Source organism: Ornithodoros turicata, chromosome 1 (assembly GCF_037126465.1).
Source record: "Ornithodoros turicata isolate Travis chromosome 1, ASM3712646v1, whole genome shotgun sequence".
In the NCBI taxonomy this organism is placed as follows: domain Eukaryota; kingdom Metazoa; phylum Arthropoda; class Arachnida; order Ixodida; family Argasidae; genus Ornithodoros; species Ornithodoros turicata.
Genome location: NC_088201.1, coordinates 17,655,754 through 17,680,194, shown reverse-complemented (window position 1 = coordinate 17,680,194; position 24,441 = coordinate 17,655,754). Strand labels below are relative to the sequence as shown.

The 24,441-nt window shown below is 45.6% G+C and overlaps 1 protein-coding gene across 2 annotated transcripts in view; it reads left to right on the top strand.

Annotated features, from left to right (window-relative positions):
* The window catches only part of LOC135377550 (Kv channel-interacting protein 4-like), a 320,766-nt gene that overhangs the window by 224,917 nt on the left and 71,408 nt on the right, over positions 1 to 24,441 (top strand). The window contains exon 1 of one of the 2 annotated variants that reach the window (XM_064610059.1): positions 18,476 to 18,868. The exons of the other annotated variant lie outside the window; for it this stretch is intronic. Coding sequence (XP_064466129.1) covers positions 18,658 to 18,868 — 211 coding nt within the window. The 5' untranslated portion in view covers positions 18,476 to 18,657. Of the gene's footprint in view, positions 1 to 18,475; positions 18,869 to 24,441 lie in introns of those variants that run through there. 2 annotated transcript variants of the gene reach the window in all.

Below are 24,441 nucleotides of genomic sequence, written 5' to 3'. Positions count from 1 at the left end.
ATTACTTTCAATTTCCCTTTACCTGACGTCAATTACCTTTAATTACCATCAATTAACTCCGGTATCCTGCGGTTATCTTCGGTAAGATTTTTCTTAATTACATATATCTTACATTCATTACCTTTAAAGTCAACTTTGTTGCTTTAATTACATTTAATTACTCTTACCTCTTACTCTTAATTACCTTCAACTACTTCAATTTCGTATCATTTACCTTCATTTACATTTACCCTCTTACCCCTTCCCCCTCCTACCCTTCCCCTTTACATCTCCACTTTTACCTCTGTCTCGGTGAGGCTTCACCATCTCAGACACACACACACACACACACACACATATACGGCTTTTTCCAGTTTGACGCTCCTAATGCTAACGCATTAAAACGTTCGTGTGAAACAGGCCTTAGGGTGGCGGTGACTCCGTTTACCATCTCTTCGAAGTCATCGAGTTTCCAAGTGATCAATGAGAAACGAGATAAGAGCATCTCGTCATATCTGTTATCTCGTTTCTCGTTTCTTCGCTTCGTCTCGCTGGGCTTTCGGCGATGCGACGTACCGGACAGCATCTTCACGAAATGGAGCCCTTAACAGCTGACGCTGTAAACGCCTTATCGAGCGAGCACTCATCGCGCTCGCGACAGACATTCTGCGAACCCGATCACCCGCTCCGGTTAAAGGTACTGTAAAGCAGGACACAAGCATGATATGCTGGTGATGTGACTAGAGACTTTGTTGCTTCTAAATACCATATGCGGAACCATACGAGCGACAACGCGCTATAAATATTTTTAATTTGCCATGAAAAATGCGGCGTAGTGGAGCGGTGCGACGCCTGGTGTCAAACAGCCCCCTGTACAGCGGGCAACACTGAAAATTGGTATTACACACTATTACATCGGAACTTCGTTATTTTAGTAACCATATTATTAGTTTCCCTGTTTACCCATGCATTCTGAAACCCCTGTTAACAGTGGTTTTTGCGAAGTAACCCAGCGCTGGCCGCTGTTCGATGGAGGCTGTCCCTACTTCTCTACTGCACCTGCGCGCTCCTTCTGTTCGCGGCCTCTTTCGAACAAACAAGCTCTCTCTGTGAACCTCTGTGAACAAACAAGTCCCGACGCTGTCTGGCTTCTTGAACGTCTGACAGTTTTCTCAACGGCTCAGTATTTCATTTCAGTTCGCTTGTCCGTTTATCCTCAGATGTGGATCGTTGTGTAAATTGCAGGGACGGATTTTATGGTGGATTGTGGTGGATTGTTATGTCGGGCTCAGTGGTTATACGCATGCAATGTGGTTGCCGCCGTATGTGGCAGGAGTACGGAATCATTTCGAATACCTAGTACAGTGTTGCCCGTAATCTTTAATTGTAATTTTCTAATTAATTGCACTGTGGACTGGAATGAAACTTGCGCAGTTTTTGTCCTTGGTGGCTTGGACTATCGAATAGCCACACTAAATGACATTTAATCGATGCTGCTTTACAGTACCTTTAACAGAATCGCGAGAGGAGGGAAAGCGTCGTTCCAAAAACCCGCTCCAGGAAGAGCGTTGTGCGCATGCAAAGTCGCGCTCTCGCTCGCTGAGCAGAGCGAGGCGTAACCCCGTTCAGCTAAACTTGCCTGTTACTTGATTGCTTTGCCTGCGTACACTTCGCGAGTGCCGTGAAAGCACGCTTCTCAGGAGACCACGACGTACACATGCTTTCTCTTATTTCACTCCCTATTTGTAGAATGCATTCAGCATTAAAATAACTCCACATCTGATCTATTGAAATTATCAGTACAACGTCGTTATTGAACGTGGCGTCTTTAGAGTTTAATAGTTTATTTTTTTCACTTTTCAGTACTCGCGTATACAATGCATTGATTCATGCCCCGCAATTACCACGCCCCACGTAACAGTTTCATAACTTGCAATAAGTTTGCACGTAACGCAGCATCCCTGTTATGGGCGAAAAACAAAACTCAGGTTTGTTTATTGCAATTACATCTTGAAACGGATGCTTACTTCTCTACTTGTGTGCTGTACCAGCGGTCGAACATCGGTGGCAGCGAAAGCTGGTTCGTCAGCTGCTTCTATCAAGCTACAGCTGTTCGTGAGCAGTACAGAACATAAATTAGCGATTCCGCTCGAATTTTAATGACGATTGAAGATTGTCTCAGCCACTTTCGGGTCACACAGCACTAGGCTCTCTGCTCCCCAATTTCCCAGGAGTTGATTGACGCCCCTTGTCGTCGTCCCTTCCCTGGCTATAACCCTGATCTCGTGGCTTTTACTAGAGATGGCGCTGGCAGCCTGGCTTTCGCCTCCATCACTAAGGTAGCACCGGCCGAGTGACAGCCATGGGTCTTTACGCGCAGCGCTGTTTATTACTTATCGCATAAAAGGCAGCTGGTCTTGAGGTAAAGATCCGTGTTCACGGATGAAGAGGTTCCAATCGATTCTTTGTATGGCGGACCCTGAATGCGTTGTGTTTTTCTTTGTGCCTCAAGCTTTCGCGGAAAGTAAATAAGAAGTGAAAGGCAGTGTACTAGAAAGAATAATATTCAAGGAGGTGATCAGGCGCTGAATGTCGATTCGCTAGTGTTGCCGGAGGCGTTGTCGTTGAATAGTATTGCAAATCATATCTCCTTTCCTCTGGAAATGGTCGATCGATGCACTAAGTCCTTTTCCTTTTGCCCGCGCGAGTTTGTCAATATTTTGCTGCTCTTCCTTTTCCTTCGTGTGACATTGTGTGAATTTAAGCACTTTGTTTTACTCTACAAAGCATGTTTGCTGTCCTTGCGTGTTTGCTTGCCCTCCATAAATATGGAATGAAACACTTGCACGAAGCAAGAGAACGAAGTGCCTGCTATTGTTCATCGTGAAAGACAAGAACGGATGAAAATGTACTTCATTGCGGAGCTGTTTGTGACCTGGTGGTTCGACTGTTTCGCTTTGTCTTTTTCACGGCACCAGTGTATTTGTTGCTTTTCAGTTGATCACACGCGGTCGATTGTGCGCCGTACCATGACCCGTGGCATGCCGGACCCTCCTTACCCTCCACTATCTTCCCTGTACACCGAAACATCCTTATGTGTTACCGAAGGTGGCCGTGCAATGGTAGGAACACCCCAGCTGAAAACACTGAAAGAAATAAAGTTATATACAGCACCATGGAGTAAAAGTTGATTGTTTCTCATGCAAAACCTCTTAAAATTTGTCCAACGGGTCCAACGTAATGATAGACACAGTTGCCGTCGACAAGGTCATGCCCCCGTATTCTGAGTTATCTATCATCACCTCTTCTTTGTTCCGGGTAACTTCCATCCCGCCGCGACCCCCAAACATTCTCTCCACCGCAGCTGTACCGCCAGCATCATGAAGACCTTTCATCTTTGGGGTTGGGTGGCCGCTTAGTACCGAGGGGTATTCCTGCTTGCCTGATGGGAAGTTGATCAGGGGGAATAGTGAGTCCTCACCTTCATTTTCAGCATTGTCGTTGTTCACCTTGTACCATCTAGTTCAGCACCGTGTCAGTCGTATCTTGTTCTGAACATGAAGCAGGATGGTGCAGTGACAACCACGCATGTCTATTTTGGTAACTGAAAATAGCTGCTTTAGGTGGGGGGAGGGGGTGATTAAAGTCCCTTTCCCTGCATCCATCGGATCCATTGTTAGCAGCGCGAGGGCTTGATCGCTTGTTGCATTAACAGCATGGGTGACTTTGATGGATGAGTTGATCATGATAATCTCTAATGGAAACTCTGCAAGTAGAAAGCTCAGCAATTTCGAGGATAGCCTCAAGCATGAAATGCAATCAATTTCTGCCAGCCTCTCGTGAAACAGGGATACACGTTTGCTAAGTAACGTCGACGACAGTGTCAACGCTCGTCAGAGCATGTTGCTAGAAGCCACTTTTCAAATGTCGGAAACCGTAGTCTTCTGTTTACGAAGTGCGGTGCGCGCGATATACGTCGTAGTGTATCATATTGTATGCATTACTAGTATTTATTGTATATCGAGTTGTTGGAGTAACATTATGGGGAAAAAAAAAAGGCTTAGTGTTGAATATCTTCTTGTGCCCCTCAAACCGACGCGCCAATTATTCATGTTCTTGAGCTCGTTTATTCGACTATATCGATGAAGAAAAAAAAAACTGAGAAAGAGAGACGACAATCAAAAGAAACACTACGCAGTGCAACAGCAAAGTACACCATGGTGGAATGGCAGGAAAAATATCCTAGGCGGTCCTACATTCCCAATTTCGGTGCAGCTAGGAAACAAAGTTCTGAGGCACGAGGAAACATATAAGATTGCTTCACTATCTAATTCCGCTCACTGGTACGATCTGGAAACAAAGCATGTGTGATGTAGTTAGTTCATCCTGCTGCAATACTAATGACTCGGCGTTGACGTTGAAATTAGAGCAGTGCTGAAAATCTTTGCACGATTGGATGTAGCTTAGCAAATGACGAAATATGTCGACGTTTGAGAGGTTATGCAACGGCAGTGTAGTCTTGGTAGGCCTTCATCTGCACCGTCCTCATTACATCCACGTTTTATCGGAGAGCAGGTGGTTTGTAGTAGCTTCTTCGTGCGTGAGGGTCCATCGCTACACCATACGCTTTAGTGATGTCATGTTCATAGAGCTACTGTTTTTTTTTTTTTTGTATTACGGGGGGAAAAAAGAAAATTTTCGTTGAAGTTTCAATATAAAGTTTTAGTAGCCGCTTGTTCTCCTTTAATATTCCGACAGCGAGCACCGCACTGGGTCTGAAATCCAGCGCGAACGCTCTGCGGTGCTGGCGTCTGTGCCGGGCACGCCCCATCGCCCATTCGAGTTAAGTTCGTGTCTGACTGCGATATGCGACGCATTAGGTAGTTTCAGTAGATCGGAAGGTGGTTCACGATAACCGTTCCGAAAACAGGATAAGCCAACCGCCTTATTCCTTTGAAGTGGCTGGCATCACGTAGCTGATCTTTGACTTGACAGCTTCCTTTATCGCTTCCTTCGCGTATAAGAGTGCCTCCGATCTCCTGAAGCTCGCTAATATTAGAGGCTGCTGTTTGTGTCAGCGTATACTATAATATATCCGTTAAACATCCCGACAGCACACGGACGAGCGCCTCTGTCGTATGAACAGGTGCTAAATTTTACATCTCTAACCCATTATCAGTTCCCATTTATCGAGGGCGAAGCCCTCTCCTTATGTATCTTCTCCTCCTCTGTGCTCTGAGCACATTCGCTCTCTTCCAGTCTGACTTCTTCTTTGATTAGAAGTCTCGCAGAAAATATCTCAGCGACAGAACGGAATCGATTTCGATTCATCATCTCGGATTACTCGTATTCTCTCTGCGCCCCACGTTTGAAAGCATCTTTAAATCTTCCTCTTTTGTCATCGTGTGGATTAATATCTCAGTAATGTGCATTTCGATAATTCTATAATAGTCATTTCCTTCCCAAGGATTATATTACTCGAAGGTACGTCCATGTAATATTGAAAAGTATATGGGCTGTTCGACGTCAACCGCTCGTCGTTTATTAACAGCTGGGATGATCAACATGCGGATGGTAGTTCTAGTCAGAGCAATATCTGACCCGCCAAATCGTGTCGCCATAAAAGGAAAAAACGAATTTGGTGACTGGGTGCAATTAGAAAAGGAAAAACAAAAACTAATGTGATTGGGTGCAATGAGATTCCTCGCGAAACAAGTAAAAGAGTTATGACAAATGCTAGCGTGAAGTGCAACCGCTGGATGTTACGGGCATTTCCTAGCCGCATGTTAGAATCCCATCGCGACTCCCATCGAAAGTTTTCATTTGCCCGTATCTGCTTCCACCATGTGTCTGCTATCCATCTCACAGCAACATGTGACGCAAGAGACCAACCGTTTTAAACAAAACTGAGCAGTCTGTATAATCTGTCGGAAGTACGATGAACAAGCTGAACACGTAGTTAAGCAAGTCCCAGGGATGTAATCCATAGCAACAAGGAAGCTCTTTGCTCGTTGCGTTTGTTTCCTATATACCTTTACACCAGTGAGCGTAAAACGTAAGTGTAGGTCACACAGGCAACAGCGGCAAATTTTGACAAATTTAGTTCGAAAGATTAGTTCGAAAAGAAGGGATGAAATTTTTGTTGCTTTGTGCTACTGTCACTGTACGATAAAGCGCATGCAAAAAAAAAAAGGAAACGATAAAGCTTCTAGAGTATCGCATAAACTTGACGTGATTTGAGCGTTGTCTTGTGTGACGTGAAATTACAGCCTTTCTGTGTCGCCTCCAACCACTTCGACGCGAGATCGTTCTCCCGCGCTCGCTGATGCGGCTAATCATCAAACAATAAAAAGAAAATGCGCCTTGCACGCTTCGCTGACTATACCTAATCGCTTATTGTTCAGCGCGTTCCAAGGCGAGGAACGTTGGAGAGCTCGTCATTTTGCTTCGCGCGAAACGTAAACAAATGCTGCGGTGTCGTTCTCCCACATTTCTAGTTATCGCAAACATGCGATGCGGCGCCTCTTCAAGGATCGCCGCTGTGGAAAGCAAAGTTATGGGGAAGTATTCTTATTGAATAACTGGCTTTCATGGAGCAGGTGGTAACGCTGACGAACAGCTGCAGCTCTATGTATCTCTCAAGTTTTCTGGTGAAGGCGACATCCTGCACAGGGTACCGCAAGTTTCTTTCGTTCGTTTATGTCTTTGCTTTACGTGCACTGCCTCAGTTGCAGGAAGCGGTTCACCATACCGCTTGCTTTTAGGAAAGGAGCTTGCTGGCGGAGTGTAAATAGGAATGGCCTTTCAGTTGCCATTTGCATAAAAAGAATACTGCGTAAGTTACTGTGAGCACTCGTAATCTGGAAGTGACAGTATTTACATCTCTCGGCAAATGCAAATACACAGCAAAAGGTGGACACAGAATCTGAACCTAAAAACTGAAAAGCCGACTCGTTTCGACTCGAAAAAAGAAAAGTAAAAGAGAGAGGGAGAGAGAGAGAGAGAAAACTCATTTGCGTACGTAATTTCGAATTAGTGTAGAATGAAAAAAGTCTGTAAAATTACATCCGTCCCTATGAATATGTATGGTTTATGTATTGTTATTACATGTTTTCGACTATTACGCGTTTTTATCAGAAAGTTTCTATTTTTGCGCGTTTTAACCTCACGATAGAAGTGTGCATGCACCGTCAAGCAAACTTGAGCAGCATTTTCTCCCGGATTCCCGATTCACAACTGGGCGAGAAAACAAAGAGCTATTATTACTGCTATGCGTAGAATTTAGTGAAGTACTGCTATGAGAATTGTCAAACCATAATTGGTAGGTAAGAGTACGTAGCTCCAGCAAGAACGCAATGTGCTTATGTGTGCTCAACCAACTGACATGGCTCTCGCCCATGAGAACTTTGGGTCATCCTAACGTTGTCACCCTGCGTTCTGTTGGTTGTCCTATGTTGCTCACTGAAAATTTCTTTTCCTTTCATATCTCCTGATAACTCTTCCTCTGCGCAAGGTGGTAAGTGAGAATTGTCAGTTTTCTTTACACGTTGTCTTGTGTGATTATTAAGACGTCTAGTGTGAAATCGCATTAAATCGGACCAAGCTACTTCGCTGACATGTTGAAGAGAAGATCAAGACAAAACAACTGTCCCATAGCCCCATATGCAACATCAGTGCCGTTTGTATTATAATATGTCATATTCGTTCTAGGCTATGTGTTCGCTATTATTATAAGACTGACCAGAAGCGATTACATTTGTCCTACGTTGTCGCACTGTTTGGTGAGTGTGTCTGAAGCATGTTATATCGTGTGACAAGCCCTTTTGTTCTGCACCTCTGCTTCAAGAATGTATGCTGCTTCAAGAAAGTTTCAACGTTGAAAAATGTCAACCCCCATTCGTCCACACTGGCTGTGGAAGTATACGCGAAGTAGAACGAATGTCTCAGCTTCTATACTGCACGTATCTTCGACTGTTGGTTCATTCTACGTTACGTTTCCAAGGTCTACGCTCAACCATTCATCGGGAGGCTTCAAGTAGAGAATATTTTGATGCCAAGGTCATCTTTGGCAGCATACGTTTTTGATTCGGTACCACTCACTAAGCTCAACAATCCCTTCACGCAAATCCCAGAACGCCCCAATATATCTGCCATTCGTTATGTGTGATTGGAAAGTAGCAAAACCTCGAATCGATCCCAAAGTTCACAAGTTGAGCCTGAGCGAACGCTGCCTTCCTTGCTTCACACCCGAATCACGTACTTCCGCCAGCGCCAGAATTTCTACGGCTCCCCGTATCTCCGCAGCTATATACTCACTCTAACTTTTCTCAACGTTCAAGCTGTTGTCGTGTTGAAGTCAATTTCATCTTCCACGCGTACAAGTACATGAAAGTTTCCTGAATGGACACTGGACTTGTATGTCAGCAGGAGATCGTTTCCGGAACCATTCGCATTCGTTTACGAGTTGGTGACTTCAAATACGAGGTTCAGGTTTCGAACCAATAATTGCCTTTCGTTGTCTTTTTCTTCTTTTTCTTATTCTTTTTTTTTTTGTTATTCCTTCTTAGGTTTTCCCTTCCTGGAATGTTCTGGTTACCAGCTGCGACGACCTGAATCATTTTATTTTGGTTTAGCTATGGTGCCATGACGGAAATGGTGCGAAAGTAAGCAAGGAAAAGAAGCCGTACACGAGCCAATAATGTTACTCCGCTGTGCGGATGCAGGATTTAAAAGTGGCAACGATAATAGCTGCATACAGGGGCGGCGGAACTTCCTGAATTCAGGGGGACCCCAAATCCCAACCGGCGCCCCCCTTCCATCCCCACCACCACCAATTTATGCCCGGGCCCCAGAAAGGCAAAGGGAAAGGGTTTATGGCATTTTATTCGCATGCGGCACCTGAGATAACACTTTGGCGCCTCACCTCCATGGGAATTTTGCGCCCCCTTCACAAATTCAAGGGGTCTACAGTAACCCCTGTAACCCCCACCCCCCCTTCCGCCGCCCCTGGCTGCATAGAATAAAAACCGTATCAAATCGTGCAGCTTCTATATAGGCGGATTACATAAACAGTCTCAGAAAAATATCTGATGCGTCGCGCTATTTATATATATTTCGTAGTTCAATTCAGCAATTAAAAAAATTGCGGGACAGGCGCACAAGTTGATACTTTGTTATGAGGGTTAGTCCCGTATTTACGCTCAGATGCGTCTTACACATTAGGGAGTCTTAGTTGGCCGGAAGGTGTTCACAATAACCGTTCCCGAAATACGATAAGCCAATCGCCTTATTCCTTTGAACTGGATGACATCACGTCGCTTATCTTTGATTTGACAGCCTCCTTCGTGGTATCAGAAGGCTTCCAATGTACTAAAACTCCCCAAAGTCAATACTGTAAAAGTGGTGTTGTTTTCGCGCGGAACGATTTTTCGCGTTTCTCGCGAGCGCCAAACATTCGTGAATTTAAGAACCCGCGATGTAGATACACTGACATCACCGAGAAATATAAACTTGCGTTTTTCGCGAATTTTAGTTCCCGCGTCAACAGTGGCCTCCGCCAAAACGCGAAAACGTGTTCCACGCGAAATCAACGACTTTTACAGTACCCGAGAAGATCTGGACGGAAATTAAAAACGGGGCAGCTTCATAATGAATATCACTTGAGTAAAAGAAACACGGACAACGCGAAGGCAGACAAACAGCTTGTCCTTCTTCGTGTTGTTCGCGTTTCGTTTGCTCCAGTGATACTCATTATGCAGCTTTACCAACGCGTCCAAGTTCCTGTTTTAATTGGTGTAGCTTCAGTGGTGGCGCAGATGAAAAACCCTGTGGTGTAGGCGTAAACAAACATATTCGGAGGGCGTTTTCTGCATTCTGGCTTTGCATTATACCAAAAGCTAACTGTTACAACTGAATGACAGTCGCATCATGTGGGAAGGGTCTCACACATTTCTACTTTTGTTTGCTTCAACGCTGCTCTGAGAAGCTCAGGTGGTCTTGGGGCTCATTCATACGAAGGCGGCGTTTTCTGGGTCTGTGAAAAATGTCACATTCGCGTGAATGATCGTCCGTCTGCAGCTCGCTTGCACCCGCACATCTGAGTTTCTTTTCCTCAAAAACGGGCCATGTGGACTGTTTCTCGGGATGGGCACACTGTGCGTGAATACGGGTGTGTGAGCAGCACTGCGCTATCCCTTAAAAGAAAGGACAGCACACTAATATTAGTGTGAAACAGCTGCAAGAATTACTCGCGCATAATCCGCATAATATGAGGAAGTATCACATGAAAAACTTAAAAATGTGTTGTGAAAAAGTGTTTCAAAAATTCGGAATGTCGCTCTATTGTCCCCTAATTTGACAACGTTTACTGTATTGGTTGATAGTACTCTATGCCTAAAAATTCAGAATTTTTTTCTCCGTCATTGTTTGGTGGGGGCTCGTACCTTCTTTCGCTTACGCTATAGTAGTTAGTAAGCTATAGTAAATAGAGCATTCATGTTTCTACTGTTGCATTGTTCGTAGCGTTGACTGTGCGCAACAGACTCTTTTTACAGTGTACTGCTAAAGTAGCAAACTCTAGAACCTCATCAAATGATTTTTTCTCGGTCATGACAAAAAAGGAGATGTAAGATTTATCACGCTGCTGCTTGATTCCCGCGTGGCGCACCAGTCTGGATATTGCACCCCTCTTTCTTCGCTGGCTGCACGAGATGCCCTTTAGCTGTTATTGGGCGAGTGCGTTTAAAGTTTGCGCTTTCGTGGCGTTTTTCAGCGGCCACGCCCGAGCATGTGAGTCTGTCGTGCAACCATTGATTAACCACACCCACGCTCTTAATGAAATGCATAAGCTTTCCTGACCTTTATACACAAATGCATTGCACACACAATACCCTTTATTTATGAACGAACACGAGAGCTCTAAGAAATGTGGAAAAAAGCAATACACACGTGGAATTCACCCACGTCTTTGATGCTCACAAAATCCGAGCCTGTGAACATCATAACAGCGACATAACCTGTAAGAAAAATATGGGTAATTTTAGTCCTTTCGAGGCCTAGATGCATAGGAACTATTTACGATGCTGGAGAGTGGGGAACTAAAATGGGGACTAACTGCAATCCAGGGGACTAGAATCTGCCATTGCTCCCTAAATTACTAATTTCTTTCTCAGAGTGTACAAAGGGAAAGTACTCTGATGATATCAACAACATGGGGCAGCCTTTAGCACTTCTGGCTACCTGCTGATAATTTTTCATTCTAGAACAACTACGATGTGCGTTCTGTTTCACTTCTTTGTTTTGTAGCATTCAAACTCAAACCGGCTCACTTCTTCGTTTTCTTTCAGTAGAATTTTGCTTGTGGTTGCGCAATGAGGCTTTCAGGTCGAGATAGAGTAGAAGCTGCTCAGGACCACTGCTCATAATCTTGACTGTTTATGAACTCCAATTATGAACTCCAACAGTTTATTCAACGTCTGAACGGTCCTGGTACTTAATAGTGTGGCAAAATACGAAATAAACGATAAGATAACACTGCGTCTCAAGTCACTGAACAGTGATGATCATAATGCGTCTTAAAGGGACAGTCGCATTCTCCGAGGTCAATTTCGAAACTAATGCGAATTCTAATTCCTTGCCGACCACTGAAATGGGCCCGAAAATACCATTTCGATCCGCGGCGTACTTTTCGCGCAATCCGATGAAAAGGAAACCGGAATCCTTGCGCCCTCGCTCTCTAAAAGTGGAAGCAAACGTCACCCGGATAAGGCCAATCAGCGCGCGCCCTGGGTAAATGCGAGCCGCGCGCCTGTTTGCCGATCGCGAAGCGAAGGCGAAGGTAGCAAACATGGAGTCTGAAAACGAGAGTGATGTTTCTCTCTCTGGGAGAGATTCTGCTGACGAACATGTAAGCGGTAGCGGCGACGAGTTAATGCTGGATGATGACCCATACTCTACGGACCCAATGCCTCTGGAACCCGCCGACCATGCACGAGATGTGGCTGCGGCTAACCCGCGGGATGACATTTTTAGGTGACGTATCTCTTTGCATGGTTGCCGTCGGATGTGCGAAATAGTTTAGAATGTTGAAATTCTTGTCGGCAGGTGTGTGTGTGGAGCCCGACGAGCGCCTGTGTTGCCATTCTGTTGCCAGGGTGGTAGAAATGTGCAACAGTGCCGCCGTGCAGTGCATAACACAACACCCATTACTCAGGGACATCTGCCTCCGTAGAGAGCTTCTATAGTGGTGTACGCGCCTCAATTCTGCCGCTATGATCAACATTTTAGGCGACTCAATCCCCAGGACCACAGGTAAGCCTGCTGCAGTGCTCTTCCGTTTGCTATGATTACGACCATAATGATTTTTTTCGGTTTAAATGACCTCCCATCAAGATTCGGAAGGGTAAACTCGGGTGCTAGTCGGGTGTTGTTGGTTACGCAAATTGTCGAACCTAAAGTGAACAGGGGTTGTATACAAAAGGGCGGCTATTCTCAGCAGCTTTTTGGCCTACACAAGTTTGTCCTCCATAAATCATAAGCGTGGCCGACAGCCGTGGAACGACCCATAATCCTGGTCCAACAATTCCATTAGGAAAAGTGAAGCAACACAGTCGCCTCAGCTAGTCGCGACATGCTCTCAATTATGCCAGTTAGCCACGGCCTGATTGGCAGCACAAAACCCTGATTGACAGATATCCAGTGGGAATTCTGAAGGATAGTCTTACAAGTCTGAAAACAGAAGCATTTGAGCTGCCAATAAAGGGGGGGGAGCATGTTACTGAAGAATGCAAGAGTAATATATTTTGGGAGAAATTGGATTTTGCCGGAATTGGAGGCAAGCTGGTTCGGGAGGGAGTTAGCTGTTGAAATCGGGTTCATCCTGAAAGAGGCGGACCATTTTTCTGTTGTACTATGTTGCACACCTGCCAACCTTCCACATTCAAAATGCAGGAGACCCTGGAACTAAGAAAGGAATGCACAGGCTTCTGAACTCCAAGGTTGGGATAGTGTCTGTTCTTCTGTTCTGGCCATTGTCTTCCCAACACTGTGGGAGATTTGGCAGGTATGCAAATGCCCACAAGATATAATGCTAAAAAAAAGAAATGTCATGTGGATTTGTCTTTTCCAGCTGCCTAAGGTTCACGGCATACTCGTCATTCACGAGATGGGTCTGGGGATACCTTGGTCCAAGGAACAGACGACAGGTTCCTGGATGCGTTGTCCGAGCCATCAGGAGGGAGTTCCCATCTACGTCCTATCAAGGCTATCAGCGTTAGGACCATCGAAGCAAGGGTGTCTTGACAAGAGAGACAAGCTGGTGCATACTGATGGCTGGAACTGGAGACATGTAGTGGCAAGACAAAAATTTTGCTGACATAGGAACACTTTGTGTAAATGAGCCCATGGTCATCCTCCTTGCCTCCCATCAGAGGTTTTAGAGGATACTATAGGTGTGTGGTGTACGGATAGGTTTATCCGTACACCACACACCAATAGCATCCTCCTAAAACTCTGATGGGAGGCAAGGGGGATAACCAAGGGCTCATTTACACCAAGTGTGCCTATGTCAGCAAAATTTTCGTCTAGCAACAATTTTCGTCATTGCAGTGTGGGGGATGTTTTGTCTTGTCACTCTGTATCTCCAGTTGCAGTCAACAGACTGTCTACCCATCTGTACAGCAAAAACTACTACACGTGTCAGTATTAGCTCTGGCATCAAATCCAGACTGTACTGCACTAAGTTAGTGCCGAGGTGGGAATATTTTGAATTCTGTGCACATTGTCAATGCGGTGTAGTGACGGGAATAAAGAATGACTCTATAATTGTATCGATTTATTGTACAGTGGAGTATGACGGAGTGGGAATAACGAAATAGCATAGGTTTATTTGCCTCCCATTATGTATGGGAGGCAAATAAACCTAAGCTATTTTATGTTGTGCTGTGGTTCTACATTAATGTGGTGTGAAGTCTGGGCGGTTACAGGTACGCTGCCACAGGGATGTTAGGAGGGTTCATGTTGGCAGATCCATATCTGGTGTACTAATACGCTATGCAAGTCTGTGTCCATTGTTTTCCTCTTCCTGGAATCAAGTGATGACAACCCCCTTGTGAGATGTGCCGTGAAGTGGGAAGTGGGTCCCCAGCACTTGCTTCAGCCATGACCTCCACATCTGAAATATGGCCTCGAGTGTTAACACTCAAAAGAATACGTTGAGGGCCTAGCAGGTACAATAACAAATATAAAAATGACTATGCAAATAAATCTTCCCCTTTGCGGTCCCTATTTCACTGACACAGTTATTTTCCTGTCGACATTACGTTATAAACGCTGGCAGCTGCATCACACAAGATTCCTTTCACAGAACTCGACAATCTTCAGGGCTTGTACATATCCATTATTTTGTGGGACGTGCAAAAAGAATAGCAATATTTTCGTGGCTTGACAAAACATACCAAATCCAGTTGATTCCGTTGACGTGCTTGCTGCCGCCTGAAATAGAGCCAGAAATTAGCAACAAGGCTGCAGTAGAATACTGATGCAAGTGTCTCGGACGTAGCCAAACACAGATTGCGATGCTTTCACATCCCTGAATGCTGCCATCAGGCTTACACTATGAACTGTAGAAACATCCACTAGCTGCAATAAGATTAGAATAATGCTGTCATGTGGGAGTGTTACGTTACTCCTGCATAATACTGGCGACAATTAGCCCAGCAACAACACACCAATCTTTTTTCTCTAGAGTACGCGTACTATTGCGTCAGGATGCTGCAATCATTGTAATAATTTGTGTACATTAGTAGCGGTGTGACTGTGACGTTACAATCGGCGGCGAGGCCAGGTGTTTGCGATGATGTTTACTGTGACAACTGATATTTTTCATCGCAGCGTATAGCTGTGACCACGCAAAATTGTCACTTACCTCCGTTACTGGTTCCTGCCCTTGTTCCTGATCGAATGTGGTAGGCACGGCGTCAATCTTCAGCCGCTTCTGTTTCTGCCGTAGCCCAAGCCGAACTTGCAATACATCTTCATCAAAATAGGCGTCGTCGGCGAAATGACAGGAACAGACGCGTGAAACATTCAATCCTTGGGCCACACCACATTGGTGGCTGGCGATCGCTGCCTCCCACTTTCGTTTCGTTTCGCCATTGCGAGGTCGGTGAAATGTAAGCTCGGGATTCGCGTTGTAAGTCTTTCTGCACCCGAGCAAGTAGCACCGGTTTCCTGGCTGTGACATCGCACGTCAACGGCGTGAAATCCTAGGCCACACGCTGTGGTTCAAAGTACTTCAAAGGAAACGCGACAAGACAACAAGAAAAAGGGCCAGACGCACGCTCAGACACACACAGAATCTGCGGCCGGAAGGAGCGCCTCCTGATGGTTGGTTTATCCGGGTGACGTCATCCAGTGTCGGCGCCTTGCGGGGATTGCCGTGCGCGCCGGAAGCGCGAACATTTAAAAATCGTTTCTGAGTCAACCAAGTGGATTTGCGCGGAGAAAATTTGCCGGCGTACATTATGAACGACAGGGAACATGACCATAATAGTTCCGGAACACGCTTCCGGATGCGACTATCCCTTTAAAAGCTTCAGTCTTCGAAACCGAGAATTATCAATGCAAGGGGATTTGGGCTGCTCTTCTTCTTTCTTCTACCTATAAAGTTTGTTGTTCAAAGTCGTCTTCTACTTCTTTTCGTGGGATACCCCGGACGTGTCTGAATTAACTTCCTTAGCAAAATCGCGAACGAAAAAGAAATAGATGCGTTAATGCGGCGAATGTCTCGTTTGTTCTTGCCAGTTTTTATTGCTTTCAAAACCGTAGACATCGGGCTGAAAATACCGCGTTGGCGGCTTATTCACCCGCTCACGTTAATATTTTCTAGATAAGCACACCACTGACAGGTAAGGCGAAGAGAAGAGAGTGTGTGTTGCCGTCTATCACAGCATTTGCGGAGAACTCCCTCTTATCCGTTCTGTTAAGCATTTATGAAAGCGGACAAAGGAAGAAGCTGTCAGCGTAACCCCGACGGGATGGCTGCGATAGGTTGTTCAGCGAAGCGAGCGAGCAAGCTGTACTCATAGAACATGCGGGAGAATCGAGAGAGCAAAACATTCTTTCGTTTCAGTATTCATGCCCGACGGTTCGCGCAGCACGCGGGACCCATGCCGCTGCATTGCTCAACCGGGCCCCAAGAATGATCTAGCTCTTTAAAGTCAAAGAGGTGTTTTCCGAGTAGACTCACTAAATAAGGAAGTTCGACGCACATCTCTTTTCCTGTGCGCATCAGAGACCCCGAGTGCGTGCGACGTCTGATGACGTGGACGTTGGGCGCATACTTCGTGCTCTCAGGTGCACGGCCGAAGTGTTATCATCGAGCTGTCATGAGCGAATATGCCCATGGATTAACACAATAAAGATAAAGAAGTGCAGATGGTTGATGTAACTAAACCCCCCCTCCGCCATTATATCTATGTTAGGATTGGTATTTGGCATATCAACAACAACAACAAAATAAAACAGTCAATAAAATACTATAATTCATCAAGCGCACTGCACTGCTGTGCCGGATTACTCGTAGCGGCCTATTCTTAGTGGCTTCTAGTTGAAACTTAAGGATGTCACGGTCATGTTGAACGGTCAAACAGCTCATAGTTAAGCACGCCACTTCGATATCTTGCACTCGTACTGTGCGATAAAGGGAACCCAATTTGCTTACGTGTTATCAATGGACGTTTAATAACCACACGATACGAAACGCAATCAGTTAGTCGTCCTGCTGCACATGTAAAGCTTACAAAAATTTAAAATCCCATTCGATACTTTCTCCTTTAAATTAACAACCTGTTGCATGAAGCGCGCGTACTTGCAACCAATGCGTTCATTTCAAGTGTGTGTTATTTGAAAAGTTTTTGCACAAACTTTCCCGACATTCTTAGTTCCTTGAGATATTGATAATCCAGCCGACTTGGACATCTGGAGTGCGTAAGATGTCTGCAGCGTGCTAACTTCTCAGCTCTTCCTCGTAGATGGGGGACCAGAAAGCACACGGAAAGGAAGTATAAGTGAGTGTATGCAGAAGAAAAAGCAAAAAAAAAAAAAACACCACTGAGTGGGGTCTCTCATTGGCATAGATAGAGGGTCGCGTTATGAAAGAATCCCAGATGATAGGAGCTTATGGCTTATGCATCACCATCTTTGAAGATTAGTAAGAATGATGCTGGCGGTCGTTCCTGATGGTCCGTGTGTTTATCGCCTGCTTTAGTTGCGTATATAGTTTTGGTTTATCGCGTCTTCTGCTAGGCCTAACGACACTTAGAGTATTGGAAATATCTGTCGGAAAGCAAAAACGAAGCCCACGGTTTATCAGGGAGCAGCTGCGGGAGCTGCTGCTTCGCTGAGCCTTCCGTCTGACTCCCTCCATGATGACACAATACCTGAGCACCCATCGATACTTGGAAGCCGTGCAGCAGCTGTTGCTCCAATGGAAGACACACAATGATATAGCACGGCTGCTACGAGTAACAGCCATCAATGGCTTTCGAGCTCAATGCTGATTGTAGAGTTGGAACGACAGTCGGTTATCGTTGCGGAAGAGTTTGTGAACTGGGTAGTCGCAAACTTGGAGCGACTAGAAAATGGGACTTGAAATGCCGTCTGTGACACGGATTCTGCCGTTCACGAACAGCGTGTTATATTATACTGAGAGGACTATTTGTGAAAGACGACGTCGATAGCGCTTGTTCTCTAGAGGTACTTGAGCTTTAACCTAAGATTTACAGAGTACGATAAAATAACCTACGATGTATTTGGGAGTATGATGAAAAAAAAAGGATAAAGCTGCGGGTTCTTCGATTATATAGGTTACAGAATAATATCTGCTAATATTTACCTGTTTTGTATGACACACAATTGGCGTTTAATCGTGACTAGTAAGTGGAAGAAACGTCTGGGCAACTCTCGCATTAGGATGAGAAGCTTTATAAGAAAGAAAAAAAGCTCGCACTTTTTGTAGGGCACACGTGCACTTAGCTTGCGATATCGTTAAAACATACAATGGGTGAATGTTTCCTTAAAGGAACATTTCATTGGCTTTGAGCTCCAGCGCTGCGAAATGGAGTTTTTGCTTTTGTCTTCATACTATACGTCTTTCTTTAGAAGCAACAAAGGAGAGTTCATCTACGACGCCTTGATTGAAACTCGAGCAAGGTTTTCAATTACTTCTGGGGTCAGGCTTCAGCAACACATTTGAAGGGACCGACAAGAGATTTTCCCTGTCTTGACGTCTTTCTTATTCTCTGTAACTGTCTGCGTAGCTTCTCAGGTGTTAAAAGAATGGCTCTCCAAAGCAGTGTGGTGATGTACGAAAGACGCGTGCGCCGCGCAGCCTAAGGCGCCAGTTCACGTGTCTCCGGAATCGATTGGAGACTCTGAATGCGCGGCGAGTGCGTGCCCCGCGAAGAAGAGCTGAGGCGCCGTCGCCGGTCGGGCGGGTTTGTCGTCAGTGCCCCGCGCCGAGAGGGCCGCCCCCTGGGCGCGCTCAACAAGTGGGACGTGCACCGCGTGGTCAGAGTCTCCGGAGCGCGGCGCGCCCTCGGACGCGAACCCCAGCGGCTCGCGTGGCGTCCCAGGCGAAGCCGTCGGCGGTGCCGCCCGGTGCTTCGGCGGCCCACCGCCATGTACGGAATGGTGTCATCCCAGTCTGGGGCCGGCAAGGGACGATCTGTCCGCCATCGCCACCCACTTTCTCGACAGCGAACCTCGCATTCCCTTACCCTCAACAGTGTCCAGGACAGCCCCAAAGCTTCAGTGGCCTCACAGCGGTCCTTGTATGGCAGGCTGGTTGGGTTCCTCAAGCACACCTGGACGGGGCTCACCATGGGTGTAGGTAAGGAGAGCCCTGTGTGTGTGTGTGTGTTTGTATGTGTCGTCTGTCAGCGAACTGGAGTGATAAATGTGTCTTCAGGCAGTACGTCAGTGAAGCTATCTTTCTCGACATCGCACCACACTTCCAACCATGGTGTCCTGAGACTTAGAGGATATCAAAGACCATCCCTTTGGGAAGCTGTTTTCGGGGCAAAGCTCGCATTATTGATAATTCATGGCTTTACGTCGCGAGACAACTATGATCGTAAGCGACGCCACGATGGTCGGTCTGTAGATTAATTTTGCTTCACCTAGGGGTTCTTTAAATGCATTGAACTCTCAGCACACGGTACACCGTTTTTAACGTACGTCGCGTGGCTAAGCAACTTGTGCCTTGCCACCAAGTTGCTGGCGTCCTCGGCCGTGATCGAAGCCGCAGTCTTGGGCTCAGTAGGCGGACGCTTTATTTGTTTCAGCTTTCTGTGCGAAGTACAGCTTAGAGACCCGTCTACCCGTGATGAATAGAATGTCACAGCACTAATTTTTCTACCACTGCCGTGGGACGTATATTGGTGACCGAAATCAGAAGGATGGCGGCCATTGCTTTGAGCTCTAGAGAAGGTTTTTCAAATCATAAGCCAAATTATTTCCCAAGCCAGGGCGAACATATTGTGTTCCTCAGAAAAGTTTCCCACTACTAGGGGGGGGGGGGGATATATGTTTAATAGAAAGGAAAAAAAAAGGTTGAATTTTGCCATTAACGGGTCTGGGAAATATGCGTCATAAAAAAGTGGGTCGATATTAAGCACACCTTTGATTGACACCTTCATTCCCCAGTCTCCCTTATGAGACCGCATTCCGATGTCAGCTGGCTGTGTGGCCTCGAGATGAAGTTATCTAAGCGTCTGACCTCTTATTTTAACTTCATATGAAGTCAACCGTCAGCTGCACTCATTCCAGTTCATTATGTGCATCGGACAAAGCGACCTTAAAACCGTACAGTGTTCTGTGTGGTGCATTACCAGATTAGTTTTGGCTAAACTACGGCAACGACACTGCTACCAGCGCTAGTAGCGGGGAGGCGGAGGCGGCGATGTTGGGCAATGCCCAATATAGGGTTAGTTCAGGGTTAGCCTAGGTTACTTTCGTGAGGTTAGGTTAGGTTAGGTTGGGTTAGGGTAGCGAACCCCAATCTGGTCGCCGTCAGACTGCGCCGCCGAAGTGTCGTTGCCGCAGTTTACCCTGAGCTTTTCCCAGTATGATGAATGTAGGGCGTAGTACTTGTATGTCAATGGGGTACACATTTATATGTACAGGGGCAGGTTGAAAACATAGTACCTTGCATAGAAAGCCTCACCGCTGTAAAGATGACGATCACGGTGGTGGTGAGAACAATACAAAAAAAATAGGTATGTAATTCGCGACAGGGTAGGACTGGATACCTCAGCACCCTTACACTAGGTTTGGTAATGAGGAAAAGATAAGGATAAAATACGTACAAGAAATGAGAGAGCAGTGGCAGAGGGAGTTCAACTGTGGGGAATCACCAGGGGGAAACACATGCAACGGCACTTGCGTGAGTGACTGCATGCACTTAAGTCACAAAGTATATTAGTATTAACATTCAGGTTTTGAGCACCAAAATACGTAGAAGCTAGCCCAGACATATAGTACCACTCAAGCCTCCGTGATTACGGAAAAGCTTGTTAGCTCCAGAAAGGGCGACAAAATCTGCGGGCCTTACTAAGTCTGTCGCTTTCGTCTGTTCCATCCACTCCATTAACATTGCCACTTATACTACAATGCGCGAGGCTCACGCCTGATGTCCATCCCATTTTGAAACACGTCACTTTCCTGTTTCTGAATTCTCCTGCCTGCGCGGTAATGACAGGGAGCCCATCATTCAGTCTTGTTGCAGCACAACCCAATTCACTTTCGTTGACATCACTTTGGGCAGAGTATCTTGAGTTGTAGCAGCAATAAACGTGGAAACTGATTTCCTGCTTTGTTTCCAAGCCCTTCTTTGGACAGGTGCTATTAAATATGATATACACTACGATGGAATATCAGTGGTGTTACACCAAACACACTCAACCGTGAAGGGAGAACGGCTAGAAAATGCCTGCAGAGAACAATATAAAACGGTAGATTAAAGCTACTAAATGTCACTAGCATACAGAGCTCTCGGTCCGCTACTCTCTCTGTGAACTTCAACAGTACCTAATGATATACATGTCTAACGTACATAGAGCAGGTGACCAACAAGGTCTTACACAGAGTAGTTCTGACCGTTGACAACGCTAAGCCATTGTTAACTTATTGGCGTGCAATGCCCTATCACAACATCATCCCATGGATATATGTGTGGGTTCTGGCATACCTTTTTACCTTACCTGGCATACCTTTTAAACCTATTACCTTATTAATTATTTGCTACCTGTTTGATGATTAGCAGTAGGATTTCTTTTGTTGCACTGTGCAATGTATGGTGAATGGTAAATGGGGTTTGTTATTTGCTTGTTTAATTTTTGTTGGATGTTAATTTTGATTTGTTGTTTATTAATTGCGTGCATGATACACAAAGCTGCAACAATAGGGCACTTATAGTGCCCTCACTACAACGATCATAGTTTACCCAAAACGGTAATTTCCGGATTGTGCGTAACTGGGACAGCTATGTTCTTTCATAGAATGCAACACACAGCAGATGTCTTAATCGCAGCTGACTGCTTCGATATAAGTGCGGAAATGAAGACAGTTTAAAGATCATGCAACTGTTCCTGATGTGAGTAGCAAAGAAAGTGATACAAACTACGTTTGCAGGACTATCTTCACCACACATGGGAAGAGTGGATGGAAATTTTCTGCTTTTATTTCAATGGCATTCCGGTACATCAAGATGTGCGGTAAGATCGGGAGACACTTTCAGTAGATTAGAATGAAGAGCCACGTCCGCGAGTACGTCCGCACCAGTGTCAAATGTACAAAGTTTGAAAAGATAGCTCTGGGGAAGCAGTCCAGATCGCCTTTTGAAGCTATACATGTGGACTTCACGAAGTACAGTCATTTCTCATACCGACTGATTAATGCACCCCATTGATACTGCTTGACCAGAAAGAGAAGGCACCCATAGTATCATTGCTCTGTTGGATCACACTGTTTTTCGCTCCAGTATAATTTCAAAGTTGAAGAATTCCGCAGCTTCCAATATATTCGGCATTGCCATAGGACCTGTTGAGAAGAATGCCTCAGATCATGAGCAAGAACAGTGTTTGTTTGCAATATCGCCTCCTGACCTGCTGCTTCTTCGTCAACATGTTACTACCGGATCGGTATGCTTCCATTCTGTCAGCATGCCATTGGATCTGTTGTTAAGTCCGCTCGCTTCGGACAAAAACTTGCTCAATGTATCATAGTGCACTCATCTTACCAATTAAATCCTGATTCTATGGTGCTTTACAAAGCAACGCCATGCTGTCTCGGCGACGTGATAATGTGACTTCATGTATTATGTGCATACTTCTTTCGAACACAACGCTATTATGAAGAAAGATCATGTTAATATATGAGTACATCAATAGACGCGCCCTGTTTCCCATTGCTTGGTTGGATCTATATGCGTTTGTCATTATAGTTTCGTATTCACTTAAGTGTGTTTGCCGAGTTTCTTTGAAAGCGTCATGTGTGCCCCTATGACAGTCGATCTACCGGGTGGCTCATCGTGACATGGCGTTAATTGGCGTGACAAGCCTCGCTTTTGTCAAAAAAAAAAAAAAAGCGGGCATCAATCGCGTTTTTTTTTTTTTTGTCTTCTTCATGGCATCGCATCTGTTAAGTAATCGTTCATAGTGATTCGCTATACCACATATTCTCATAGTACTGCTCAGCGCTAACAAGACGAAGATTTAAATGGGTTGTGACACGTTGATAGATGTGGTTCATAACATCGTGCACGCATTGTACTAGTACTCCACAGTACTGCGAGAAAAAAAAATTGTTCTTCTACGTGTCGTGCTTGGCAAGATACAAACCCTCAAACACACGCGGGAATAGAACACAGACGTCAGGTCCCGCAGAGCTGCGGCCACTCCCATTGGTACCCGTAAGCACGTGAGTGACGTCCCTCGCGCTGCCTCACTGGCGGCGACGCGTGCTGTGACGTCAGTGCCGAGTGAGTTTCGGTATTCGCGATGCCGATTTTCTACGCTTCTATCGCCCTCTTCGCATGAAAACTTAGAATGCAGCGTCACATGGGTGCAAATATCCGTCTTTTACGTTTTTCCTGGATAGCCTGGGATGACTTGTCGGACACAACACATGCGCATGTGTTGTGTCCCTCTCTTAAAAGTGGTGTCCGCGAGGAACCCGGAATTCTAAAGTTAATGTGTGATCCACTTCGAGATGCCTTCCAAGAACAAAGCACAAAAAAGTTGCGCAAAATTCGTTCGTGTTTTTCTTTTTTTTTTTTTTTTCGTTCATAACACATCAGAAACATCGAATTCAAAACCAACAACAACAACAACAGATAAATTAATAATGATGAATGGGGAACGAACTGTCAGCTTCCGGTTGAAACGACCCTTCCCTGCTTCGCCTCTTCCAGTGACGTAATTGGAATTGCCGGCGAGAGTCCTAATCGTTCAGCTGACGGCGTCGCCACGCTGGTTGCAATCCGGTACTACCGAAAGCATGGATAGAGATGTTTCTAGCGACTGTTCGGCAGCAGATTGCGAGTCGGAAGACCGCATTTTGTGACGGACAGCCTGCCTTCATAACAGACTCCAGTGACGTGGGTCCGCACACTGTTGCCTGAATTGAGCCGGGAGCGCGCAGCTGGCTGCAAAATCCGATTAAATTATTTTTCTAACGTTTCCATCTGTTTCAAAACGAAATATTCCGGTTACATGTATTTCACGCACCCATTATTCCGATCGCACCTTCAGTTCAACTGCGTTTTGTTGTCCAGGCACCACGTTTAAGTCTTCGTCTTCGTCTTGTTAGCGCTGAGCAGTACTATGTTCCCATACCAACGCCCCCTTTTTGTTTTGTTTTTATGGGGGGATAGCAAGCCGGCGTGCTGCCTGACTGACCTTTCCCCCTTTCTTTCCTTTTTCTTCTTTCTTTCTGCCAATAAATCCCCCCCCCCCCTAATAACAACAAGCCCAGATCTCGTCGCTGTTCATATATTCTCGCAAAGACAGTATCTCGCTTGCAATTGGCAATCACCTTTTCGATGATGACACAGGAAGCGCGTGATTATTCACAATGTCGTCCGTAATGTCTCCTCTCCCTCCTCCGCTACGTGGACACATAAGTCAGAATTCATCTGCTACCGCGATTCACCGTTTTGCGGATTCAAGAACTCGCAAATGATAGCTAACTTCGCAAATTTGAACGTGTAGACTGAAAGTGCAACACGCTTTCCAGAAACGCAGTCTTGAGAAAAATATGGCACCGTTTTGCGTTTCATTTTGTTTTCCTATTTTGTACGCGACGACGTTCGCTACATTGGCTGCCATTGAAGCTGATGGCGGCTCGTCTCCATGGCTACGAGCGCTGAAAGCACGTTCGTGATTGGCTACGGCCGTTGAAAAC